We start from the raw sequence: 13,103 nt of genomic DNA, 5'->3' as shown, positions 1-13,103 counted from the left end.
GGGGCTGGTGCGTGGCTGTCACTGAACTGCTCACACCTCTTGTTTAAGACTCCTTTGCTAAATGTGAAAATATTCAAATCATCTATTTCATTTGCCAACACCTGGGAACGCAGGGATGATGATTTTGCTAGACTTTCTCAGACTTGAATGTGCACGCCAATCACCTGGCCCTCTTGTTGAAATGCAGATTCCAACTTTGCAGGTCTGGGATGGATTCTAAGCATATCGTTTTGCAAGAAGTGCCCGTATGTTGCTGATGCAGCTTCAGCTGCCGCCCCTCTTTGGGGGATCTGCAAGGGTCTACCACTGTTCTCTGCCCTTGAGCATGTTGACAGCCATGCTTAAAAAGGGACTAAGCGGCTTTCAGACATAGAGTTGAGGGGTTCTATCCTAGTTCACCCTCTCTTTCTAACAGACACTTAAATCTTGTTGCTGATCGCTTGGTTGGTACGTGCGAGTTCCTGGGTTCGAGACCCCAGCTTTACTAAAAGGAAGGGAGGACTTAGCTTTTTTGAAGATTGAAGCTGCCAAAAAAATGACCACAAATTCCTTCAAGGAGTCTGTGACCTAGAAGAGGGGTCTGGTTGGCTCTGTTCATATCACTAATTAATGCTCCTGTAAAACTGTTTCTCTCCAAATGGGGCGAGAAGCGCATACAGAACGAAAAGCCTAAGTTCTGACCTCCCGAAGGAATGTCCCCTGTAAGACTGTCTGCTCAGGCCATTCCACAGCATTCTCTACCAGTGAGTTTACCAGTTTGGGACACATGCCCCACAGTGTAGAAAATGCCACCCAGGCGTGATGTGCTCATTCCATAAAAGCTGGCATGTGCCCAGAAGGAGGCCCGGGGAGGCAAAATCGGGTGGGTCCAGGAGGCTGTGGCGGCAGTCGGTGCCCCTTCCAGCCGCCCCGCCTGGGTGACGTGGAGTCTGAAGGGCTCAGACTCTCTGCGGGGCTGCAAGGCTGGCTGTCTTGCGGGACTCCCGCCCTGAGCTCCTGGCAGGGCGCAGTGGGGCGCGACTTCGAGCCCCCGTGACCCCCGCCTCCATGTTTCCCGCAGTGGACCAAGAGCGCCATTTCCAAGACAAATATTTATTTTATCGATTTCTGGACGACGAGCACGAGGATGCCCCCTTGCCTACTGAGGAAGAGAAGAAGGAGTGTGATGAGGAACTCCAGGACACCATGCTGCTGCTGTCGCAGATGGGCCCCGATGCCCACATGCGGATGGTGCTGCGCAAACCGTAAGTGAGAGCCGGGAGCTCACCTGGCCGACCTGGGGAGGGCTGGGGGCAAAAGTCCTGGCCTTCGCTGACGTCGGAGGAGAGGCGACAAAGGGGTGATGCTACAGCGGTGTTTCGTCTCTACCTTATTTTTAGCTTTGAACCCCGCAAAACTCCACTTTCCACTCACGGGAGTTTAAGCTGTAGATCTTGATAGCAGACGCCTCAGGGTATCAACCTGGAGCCCCCATATTAAGTGACCTTTGGCCAATATGGCAAACAAACACGGATCTGCTTCTATGCCAGGCTGAGGCAGCCCTTTCCTCATAGTGCTAGAGGAAAATGTCCTGAGAAGCAAAGCTCTGGTACCTGTGTTTCATTCATTCATACATTCATTCATTCATTCTTTTGGTAACATCTTCAAGGCCTCCATTCAGTCAGTGAGGTATCTGGAAACCACCTTGTCTGGTACCGCTGACCACAAGCTGCCATTGACAACCCATTGATATTTAATTAGGGCCAAAGAAGGAAAATAACTGTCAGACTCCTGTGATGTTCAAGACATTCTGCTGATTACTCCAGGACATGCAAAGCATGACTTCCCACTCAGGGAGACTTTTGGAGTAGGGGTGGCTTGGCACTAGATTTGGAAGCCCCACACACAGGCTATATTTTTCATGCTGGAAATAAAACCTCCCCCCACCATACAACCAGTGCCGGGCAGTGAGGGATGTCAACTCAGAGTCACTGGCTCGGCTGACCTGCCTTTGTTATCAGGTCTCTGCAAGAACATTCAGTTTCATGTCTGCTATGTCCACTAGGCACTTTCCAAGAGAGAGCCGGCCCTCAGACAGACTTCCCTAGCTCTGTCCCTCAGCCCAAGCCACAAAAGCCTCTGAGTATAGCTTTCTGTCTTTCCCCCAGGACTCTTTCCCTTTCACTGGCCCATACTCCAAACTGCACAGGCTTTTCAACACATGCCATTTTTGTCACACCATGTCCCCTTTGTCCAAACTCTCTCTTGGGGCTTCATCTCCCACACAGAGCATTTCAAAGGCCTTTTCCTCATCCCAGCTGCTCCTGTCATCCTTAACTCTAGAACCATGGCTTTCCTCTCTTTCAGCCTCAATACCCTTTCTTCAAACAGACATTTAATAGAAGAATCCAAAATATCAAATAGAAAAGCCAGAGCTTCACTGACCTAAGCAGGAGTGCAGTCCAAGGAACCTGCCCAACCAATTTATGCTCTGCCTGCCCTGAAGGATCATGGGGAGGGTGGCTGAGGGTACGAGAATGCCCTGGGGCCGGGAGGCTCAAATGAACAATGCTGCCAGCAGCCATGCTTCTCCTCAGTCAGTCTCCCTCCCTTTCCCGGGAGCCAGTCGTCCATCACCTGTCCTTCTTGATCAGTTCCTGGATCAATCCCCTTTTTGCTGTTTTCCTAGATGTCATGCTCATTCAAGCCACTATCATTCTGTGGTTCTGAGTTAGGCTGCAACAGACCCGGAGGCATTTGGAAACCTAAGGGGGGGGGTTCAGATTGTCAGAATACATGAGTGGACACACAGGCTGTTGGCATCCTTTGGGCAGAGATGAAGACCACGGGATACTAATGGCATTCAGCGTCAAGGAACCCTACCACGTGTGCCCTGCAAACAGCTTCCTCCTACTGACAAAGCAGCTATAACCTGGGAGTCTGTGAATGGCAATCACCCAATACCAGTTTTCTTCACTAAACCCTTATTCTATTCACCAGAACTTATTGGCTACCAAACTTGTCCTGGATGCTGAGCAATTACATTAAGAAGGAACAAGAGGGTTGTTCCCTCTTTCTGTAGATATGTGTGGACAGAAGACAGCTCTGAAGGTCCACGAACAATGACTCAATCAGAACTGTATTACTACCCCCCCATAATGGACAAGGTCGTGTGTATCAACATCCTATAACTCCCCTGCATCACCCTACTGTGGAATAGTCAGACTATGTCCCCAGTAAGGAAGCCATCAGCAAACATTTGCTAAGGAGTGAGTCCACAGCCCCCACCAATCCTCCCTCAGCTCTTCCTTACTTCAAAGAGGAAGGAATGCCATTGAATTCACCAACACTTTCAAGAACTTCCAAAGTAGATTAAGAAGAGAAAATTGTTTCTACCATTGAGGAGTTTGTAATCCAATGAGAAAAGCATTGCCAAATTAGAGCCAAATGAGAGAGACATTTATTGAGTACGTGCTTTATACTCCAGACTTCATGGCTAGGTTTCATGAATTATCCCTAGAAATAGAATCCTCTGGATTGGGGGTTAAGACCTTACCTAGCATGTGTGAGTGAGGCTATTGGTTCAATTCCCAGCACCCCCAAAAAGAGATGCTCCATTTTCTTCCACACCGCAATGTATCACATGAACCCTAGAAACCCAAATCTTCAAAGAAAATTTATTTCCCATGCTTGTCTGCAGTTGACCTCTGGCTGTTGAGTGGAGTATTTTCACATGGCATTGTGGCTCAGGCCTGGGATCTGAGCATGTTAGCGGCAGAGACAGAGGGACTTGAAGCTTGAGGCTACCCAGGGTAACAAAGCAACTTCAAGCCAGTTTGGAGTACATATGGACATCCTGTCTCAAAATACAAACAAACAACAAACAAACAAGCAAAAACAACAAGCCAAGAAAATAAAGATCCACTGATATTCCAAGATTTATCATCTGGGGATGTTTTTCCCATCTTCCCCAGTTTTTAAATTTGGTACACCTTCGGTTAGGGGTGCCAGTGCTCATTCTGGCTTATAGATTTTCTTCCTACTTGAATGGCAGTGCCTAAGGGATTGGAAAGTGAAAAGTAAAGAATCTAGTTTTGTGAGCCACACCATCAAGTTCTACACACACACACACACACACACACACACACACACACACACACATTTCTTGATTGGGTATTTTTCAATTTTCTAGTCATCTTTGGAGATACCACTTAAGAGGAAAGAAAAGAAGCCAGCTTGGCTAAGAATCGCCAGGAGCACCCCTGTTCTTGGAGGGACTGACTAAGCACTTTGCTCTTGGAGGCTAAGGCCAAGTCCACAGGTCCTGGGGAGATTGTCCCCTCACTGCCCAAACTGCCGAGTCACTGAGAACTGTGGAGCCATGGCACGCATTGGCTCGATGTCAGCTGGGCCAAAGCCCCCAGTTTTTGAACTCAGCACAGCTGCATTTATAATAGTCACCACTGCCAGAGAGGTTGCAGAACTCTGATAATTACTGGGAAAGAAATAACACAATATTCTTTGATGAGAAGATTACTTTGAGAATTTGATTGTATAATGACGATGTTGCTTTGAAAGGTACTTCCCATTGTTCTGAGTCTGAGACTCGCTAGCTAAAAAAAAAAAAAAAAAAGTGTCACTTGTTTTGACAGGCTACTTAGAAAAATTCTCTGTTTATTACATTAACTGCAGCATTTTAACTGTCAAACTATGAAAGAATGTTCTGCAGTTTAAAAAACAGAATAGAGCTTCAGGGCGAAATTTTTGGCACACTCTTGTTGCTATTGGTATTGAAAGAAAAAAAACCCATACATTCTGAATGTGAAATTAGCTTTTTTTTTTGATGTGGTGGCAGACAGAGTGACTCACAATGCCCATCGTGGTTGTGCAGGTGTGGACCTGGGTGGCATCTGGGGGCAAATGCTACAGAACGGTGACAAGTTGATGGTGCTGTTGGTGCAGCGTTGAGACAGGGCCATCAAACACGAACGAGCTCTCGGAGCTCATTGTTTTGACTTTGCTTTGTTTATGAGTCTGAACGCGAGAGGTTACTCTGCACACACAGACCCAGCAGAGACTTTTACGTGCAGAAGTGGGCATCCGGGTGCATTCAAGCAGGCGCTTTGGATAGGACCCCACGGGCCAAAAGATGCAGAGGTAACCGGGTGGGTACAATATTGTAGAACGTAAAGCCAGGTGGATACAGAGAGGCTTTGTAGAGACGGGATTCTCCTGCATACAAGCCTTGCAGATCCTTCCATGAAGGGTAAAGCAGCAGGCCCCCCACTTTAAAGGGGTCTCTCAGAGCCTTGCCTAGAGTGGGAGGGAAATGAAGCTTGTATTTCTCAAATCTAATTCAAGGTCTGCAATTCTGAAATTTCCTAAATCCTAGAAGCTTAAGTGGCTGGAAAAGAAAGAAGTCCATTGAGCCTGGAATGAGTGAATAATGGCAAAGGAAAATTAGATGGCCGTATTTAAAAAAAAAAAAAAAATTAGCAAGTTCTGGAGTCTTCCAAATGGACTTGAAATTCGTAAACTTTAATCAATTTATTTTATGTGATCAGTGCAAAGTTTTAGAATCTGCATGAGGCAGGAAATGAGTCGTGTAAGAAAATGCTGGGAAGGGTTGAAGGTTGTCCTCCCCTGCCTGTTGATGGCTCTGATGCCCAACAGCTCTGCTGACTCACTGTATGCTCTCCACATTTGTTAGCGCACACTCAAGGAGCTGTATGTTTTATCTTATTTAGCAAATCTTGTCTTTTCAAGTGTGTTGTTTTATTTGTGGGGTGTGTGTGTGTGTGTGTGTGTGTGTGTGTGTGTGTTCGCATGTGTCTGCACACAGTTGCCTTCAGAGGCCAGAAGAGGGTATTGGATTTCCTGTGGGTTTGCTGATGTAGGGTATCGGGGGACTGAACTGGGATTTTCAGGAAGAGCAGGAAGCCATCTTAACCACTGAGCCATCTCTCCATTCCTGCTTGTCTTAACTGGATCTTTATTTGTCCAGACTCTCTTTGAGGATGTGAAGTTTGAAATCCTGATATTTTAGTAAGGTATCTTTACTCTGGAAGTCTCAGATTCACCAGCAGAAAATCATTGGTGGTTTTCACTTCCGGGGAGGATGTGCTCGGGAAGAGAATGTCCATCCTCACATGATGGTGGGAGGAAAGAAGAAGCCTGCGCACAGGAGCTGAAGCTAGGAAACAGGCCTGCTCTGTGGACCTTTCCCACAGTGCGCCCTCCAGTGTGGACCTTTCACACAGTGAACCCTTCAGTGCTCAGCAAACTGTTCTCCCTGCAAAGGTTGCTCTGTCGTCATTGAGAGCTGAGAGAACGTAACTGCACAAGTGATTCCACTGAGCGTGTCATTTCTGGAGGTTAGACTAACATCTCCCCTATATGCCATGTTCTGCTCGTGTCTGTATAACTCAAGAAAACACATTGAATTGCTGCCGTTACAGTTCAGACCCAGGACCGTGTTTATGTAGCTACACACTTATACTTCAGGGTTCCCAGCAAGATAAGCTTAAATTCTTAACCACTTCCTATTGTTCAGGTCAATCTACTTGTTGTAGAACATTTGGAAACTACTAGGAGTTTCAAAGAAATGCCTAGTCTCCCAGATATAATTGCTACTGCTACTAATATTTTGTTAGCTAGCTCTCTGGTGATTTTCAGGCTTTCTTTCTTTTTTTCTTTCTTTTTTTCTTTCTTCCTTCCTTCCTTCCTTCCTTCCTTCCTTCCTTCCTTCCTTCCTTCCTTCCTTCCTTCCTTCCTTCCTTTCTTTCTTTCTTTCTTTCTTTCTTTCTTTCTTTCTTTCTTTCTTTCTTTCTACAATTAATGAATGGTATGAGGTTCTCTAGAGCTAGAGTTCTAAGGAGGCATGGCATGTGCTATGTCCCTGCATGCTTTTGTTTTGTGATGGAAGGATGTGTGGGTTGATTTTCTGCTTCTTAGGATCAACAAAGGCTATTGCCTCAGTGCTCTTCCTCCCAAAACAAAGAAGGAGCTTCCAGCTGGGCAGGGGCACAGGTGTGGTGGTGGCCAGAAGCATGCTGGGAAAGTAAAGTGCTGCCTGATGCTGAAGGAGTACCCAGACAGGGAGCAGAATTAAATCAGGGTCAGATTAGGGGAGGCCAGCTGTGCCATCTTTGGGCGTTAGAAGGAGTTTATAGCCATTTCAGGGCCCCGTGGAAGAGCAGGAAGGAAAGATGTGAATGGTCGGATATACAGCACATTGATCTCTGAAGGTGAATTCTCTGATGACTGTAGAGAATGCACCAGAGAGGCCAAGCCTGAGAACAGCTAGATATTTGTATGAGAATAAAATTAATGGGTTTTGGAGAAGTTAATGATACCATTTGAAATACATGCATGCAATCCAAGAGCTTGCTAAAAAACTTGTCAGTAATGTGGAGCATGAGAGCCAGGATTCTATTTCCACAGATTTGCCTCCAACACATCCAACATCTCTCGGGTACAAATCTCAAAGAGTTTAATAATGCCTGCTAGCCATCTCCCTGCTTTCCAAGCGCTTGCAAATGGAAACTCAAACGCAGTTGTATTTAATGATAGGCAGATTTATTAAGTGCATGTGTGTTAGGCACTGGGCTAAATAATTCTTTAATTCGATTCTCTCAACCAACTATGAGGCAGTTAACATATTTCTCACCTTGTATGTTAGGAAACAGAAGCTTCAACAAAGCTGCCTGTAGTTATCCAGATTATGGTGGACTCAGAATTTGATCTCCATGGCTAGCTCCAGAGCTGTGTTCCACCTGCCACAGTCCTAAAGGGACTCAGAATAGGTTTGAGGGTTGTGTTTGGGTCATTGGTGAGGAAAGATGTCATGGAGATCAGATTTTAAAGTAGTTATTACAAGATTACCTCATCTCATTAAATAATTCCTCTATAAATTTGAAATACAAGCATAGCACATTCAGTAACTTATTACCGTATGGACTAGAACGTAAGTGTGCATCCACTGTAGAAACAGTGTTCTACTTTGGGAGAGGTTCTGATGATGTCTCAGCCTATAAAGGGTTATAATGATGGCGATTATTCTTTTTGTAAGCTCCTGGAGCCTGTAGTTCTCCTACATGTACCTCATGCATTGAGCTCTAGTCAGTATCGTCAGTAGCTGTGTACACGTGGTTATGCGGGTGTAACATTGTTCAAATGCCCTGATTACACAGAAATAAAATGGTTTATGATTAGTGTTTCCAGATTAAATATAGGATACCAATTAAATTGAGATTTCAGATGAACAATGCTTTCTTAAAACTATATGTACTTCATGCATTGTTTTTGAGGCAGAGTTTCACTATGTAGACCGGGATGGCTTCAGACTTAGAGATACCTGCCTGCCTCTGTCTCTGGAGTGCTGGGACTAACAGGGTATACAACCATACTTGTTTCTCATGCATCATTTTATTTGCTAAAACTGGTCCCTGGCTTGGGATTATTAATTGGCTCATCTTTGCAGCTGTCTGGAAGAGTTTTTGGAAAACTTGTAAGGAGACAAACCCCAGATGGGCGGAGTTTTGTGTGTGGTTCTCCACCAGAACCACACACAAAACTTAATGACTCATATTGGAATAGAACTACATAGTTTACATGGTGACCTCATATTCTTCAACTCTTTGAAGCATTAAATAATGCTATAAACTTTATGTGGCTAGTTATAACTTCCGTTGTTCAGAAGAAGAAAGCGAGCTGAATGGAATGTCAAGCAATTCTCTTCTTGTTACGATATTCTTTCCTCCCTGCAAAGTTGCTTCAGATTTCTTCTTTCTAGTAGAGTTAGTGAATCAAAATGAGATGACGAAAGAAGAAGAGGAGAAGGAGGAGGAAGGAGAAGAATAAGGAAGGGGCAGAAAGAGGGGAGAGGGCAAAGGAAGGAAGGAGGAAGAAGAAAAGAAAAAACAGCTCACCTTATCCCTGACAAGAATTGACAGTTTCCTGAGAAAAAAGTAAAGCTAACAATGTGTCCCTACAGTGCTTCGGGACATTTGCATTTTCTATTGCTCCCAAAACCAGAGTATGAGCTTTGCCATCTGACTCCATCCTCATTGGCTTATCCTCTTCTACTTAATGCTTGGGTATTTCAAAAGAAAATACTACCAGTTGTACATCTTACAAAGTTTAATGTTAGGAGTTGGAGAGATGACTCAGTGGTTAAGAGCACTTACTACTCCTATAGAGAACTGGGATTTAGTTCCTAAAAACATTTAAGTCTTAGGGTCTCTGACCTATGAAACCAGGGCCCCATGTCTTACAGAGATAGCATCCTTTCTCACAAACAGGGAGCCTTTGCTGTTTACAGACAGTCTGTATTTATTTCTACTCTCAAAGAGAAGCACAAAGCCCAACTGCATAGACTTTACCATTAGAACAGCAACTTCCATGTTACAAACTACTCTGTGGTCATGGTAGGTAGGAGGGTGGCAGCTGGCCCGGCCATTTCGCTATTAGTCACAGGGAATGTCCCTGACATGTATGAAGAGGGATAGTGGGAAGTGGAAAAAGCAAACACCAATGACAAACTGTTTCTCTAGACAAGGGTGCAGATCCCTACCACGCTTCCCTTTAAGTGAGATTCACGCACGGTCCCAAGAGCATCAGAAAGCAACGGGATGTTAAGACATGACTTTTAAGTAGCCTATCAGGTGTGGTGTAGTCTTACCTCAGAAATAAACATTCCTCCCCAAAGGTAAGCAAAACACTCTTTAAAATTTAGGAACCTAAACATGACTTGTGCTCGCATTTGTAATGTTGACTTCTCTTAGTAGTTTAGACACAAGTCAGGGTCTACCAGGTAGCCAGTCTACTGGAACTGGTTTATTCACTTTCCCACCTGCATGATGTAACCCCCAGTCATGCCTACATGCCACTTGGTAGATGGGTGAATTCTTCATTCTGCCCACATCCCAATAGCTGAGGGACTCTGTCTCTGACCTTGATAAATTCCTTGATAAAACGGTATTTACCAGCAGCGTCCAATATCGCCCGCGCCCTCCCATCCTTTAATGTATAAACTGCTTCTCCCTCCATCCCCGTTTATTATCTTGTCTGTAACTAGACATCACTGCCAGAAATGTAGCCCTTGCAGAAACTAGGCCTTTCCACAGCGGGATCCAACAAAGCCACATCAATGCGGCACCACGCAGGTTTGTAAAGAAGCAAGGATGCCTAACATCTCTCCCTGTGACGCCTGGAGAAGGACAAGTAAAGACCAGGTACATTCACCAGCTGCCACTCAGAGCGTCCTGAGAGTCAATTCACTTCCCCAGCCGCATAGGTTCCTCTTCTGAAGGTCCATGGGAGTTATCTCCTCCCTACTCTCGCCCCGTTTCCCTTTCCTCTTGAAAGCCAAATTGCCTTCAGTCCTTGGGACCCTTTCATTACCGTTTGAACAGGCTGGGGGCTGATTTGTAGGATCGCTTCTCTATTTTCCCCCCTGTCACCCCCATCAAGACCAAAGCATGAAAGGTGCCTGATGCCACTGTTTTGCCACGAGAGACCCGCTTTTTAAAATATGACTTTGTTCAGTGCTTGTGGTAGGGAAGGCTTGGTTTTAAATGTTCTCGGATGCTCTTTGAGGGCTGGGAGCAGATGACGGCAAGTACCTCTATCTGAAGCAAGAGTGGAGAGACGAGCCTTCCCAAAGACGCTAGATGGCACAGCGGCCCTGAGCTGGGGACCTTGGGGGAAGCCAGGTTTGCTGCTGTTGATTCCTGCGGCCGACACTGAGACTCACTGTCTAGGAGAGGTGCTCACATTTTGATTTGCCATGGTGGGCACAGGTCGACCAGACTAACTTTGGTTCCATCTGCCTAGTATTTACCTCAACTGTCAATCCTAATGACATGTTGAGGCCCCAGAGGGACAGGGTCCTGGTTCTGGGCAAATCTCTTATGACTGTTTTCATCACTTTGTGAATTTTTGAAAAAGTAAAGTCTCCTCACGCCGTGCGGCCCTGACCTCTCTCACCTCATTACGCCGCTTGCTGTAAACAGGACCAAAGAGCGCCGGGCAGCCCGGGTGTATTGCCAAATGGCAGCAGCCTGCCCGCTCATTTCATTGAACACTTCAAACCACAGTGTTGTTTTTTGTCATTGTTGTTGCTGCTGCTGCTGCTGCTGCTGCTGCTGAGGTGTTTCTTTCTTCCCATTCATTTGAAGGCTAACCTGTGTCTAGACATTGTTTGGTTTGCTCTCAAAGGCCCCCACGTGCTTCAGCACAGTGTCTGGTCAGTCCCTGCAGAAGGCTTTATTCCGCTGGGTTGATTACTGACAATGGACGACCAGGGCTGGGGCAAGCTGCCACCAGTGTCCGTATACCAGTGGTACCCCCAAGAGAACCTCTTCCGAAAGCACCAACGTGGACCTTTTCTGGGTTCTTCCCAGCAGGCTGTGCTTTATAAGAGGAATGTGGGGTTGAAGAGGTTGAAACCATAGCTCTGCTTCCCATTTATTGCCGAAAATAGAGGGGATTCCTTCAGCCTGAAGCCATTTCCTGTCCTTCCTGAGACAACTTTTCTCAACTGTGTGTCTCTAAAACTATTGGCTCTGTACTACCTTTCCCAGGCTTTGTCAGCCACCCTGAGATTCCTCTCTGGACAGCATCTCGGAGAACAGGTTTTCTCTCCTTAATAACTCTGCTCTGTGTGGTAGGTGAAGGCTAGGAGTGGGCCCAGAGTCCAGTTGATCTGAGTAGGAGCCAGCTGAGAGTCATTGAGACCCACCCCTTACTATTGTTAATAAAATGGTATTGGACTATAGTGTTTATTATTACCCCTATAATTATTATGGTGGTATTATTTAACCTGCTATCATAATCAATAAGACACAGACACCTGTTAGATTTTGTAATTACCTTACAACACCTTGGGCTGGACAGATAATTCTACCTATGCTATCTCAGTTACCTCCCAGCCAGAATCCAATGCCATCTACCTTGACCATTTCTGTCTGGGTTACCTTCCATCCATAATCTTATAAATACTTGCTTATTTTTTCATCTTGGTGTTTCTTAGTCCTTTCTCCTGGCCTACATGGTTCCTTCCATGCTAACTAATCATGGCGTCTTCTCTTCCCATCAGTCTGCTTCCTTCCTTCCTATGATTCTCCTGTCCTCAAAGCCCAGGAACCTTAGCCATGCCTACCTCTTTCTGCCCTGCCCAGGTATAGATCTTTTTTTTTTTTTAATTAATCAATCAGGAATAATGTCTGGGGCAGGTTTATACAACAAGGATGGGGCAGTAACTAGATCTTAAGGGACAGTAATTAGCATCAAAATACAAGCATCAGACCAACCCCCAACACCTTACAGAGCTGAGTGCTCATGCAGAGCTTGTCGTCTGAGCTACCACTTAGCTCCCAACACCACGACTCCGGAGCGCCAGAGCTTCCAGTCTTGTTCAGTCTGTTCCTATCTACTTTCCACTGTCCAAGAATCCTGGCAATTTCCTGGTCTTCTGGTGAAGTTCTCTATGGGGTGTGGTGATGGTACCTGCTTGTTTTTCACTAGGCCTTTCATACCACAGATGAAACCCTGGCCGCAAAAGCTCCTACCCCACCATTGGCTGGCCACCTCCATCTAGACCCCACTTAACTTGGTGCCAAATAATTAGCCGCATGTCATAACTGTACAATTATACGTTTTTCTATCATTTGTGGAAAAAGATTGATTTTTTTCATCCAATTTCCTCCCTCTACTGAGAATTAAAATACCCACTTTTGCCTGTGGGGGTACGTCAAAGAGTCTCCATGGATACTTGACTGTGGGTGGTTCATAACTCTGTGTGTGTGTGTGTGTGTGTGTGTGTGTACGCATGGATATATGTTTATATAACAGGCTCTAGTATAGAAATGAGATTTAATAAAGTAAAGCAATCGGAATAATTTACTATGAGTTACTTGAAGTTTGTATATTGTTTATTTCTAGAATTTTCCACCTAATAATGTCAGACCTCAGGTGATTGTAGGTATGCGAAATTACAGAGAGCAAAACTACAGATAAGGAAGGCCACAGATAAGGAGAAACCTCTGTCACTGTTTGTCATGGTGTAAAAAAAAAAAAAAAAAAGAAATATGCTGTGGGCACCTTGCATTACTCAGCTTCAT

General features: G+C 45.4%; 1 protein-coding gene across 2 annotated transcripts in view; it reads left to right on the top strand.

Annotated features, from left to right (window-relative positions):
• Nucleotides 1–13,103, top strand: part of Rapgef4 (Rap guanine nucleotide exchange factor 4) — a 117,576-nt gene that overhangs the window by 40,164 nt on the left and 64,309 nt on the right. For both annotated transcript variants that reach the window (XM_055600496.1, XM_055600495.1), the window contains one exon: nt 1,061–1,244. In XM_055600496.1, the coding sequence (XP_055456471.1) occupies nt 1,061–1,244 (184 nt within the window). The remainder of the gene's footprint in view (nt 1–1,060; nt 1,245–13,103) is intronic.

This window comes from Psammomys obesus, unplaced genomic scaffold (assembly GCF_907164565.1).
Source record: "Psammomys obesus unplaced genomic scaffold, mPsaObe1.curated_primary_1811, whole genome shotgun sequence".
NCBI classification, from domain to species: Eukaryota; Metazoa; Chordata; class Mammalia; order Rodentia; family Muridae; genus Psammomys; species Psammomys obesus.
The sequence above is the reverse complement of the archived record's forward strand: the minus strand, read 5'-3'. Positions and strand labels throughout refer to the sequence as shown.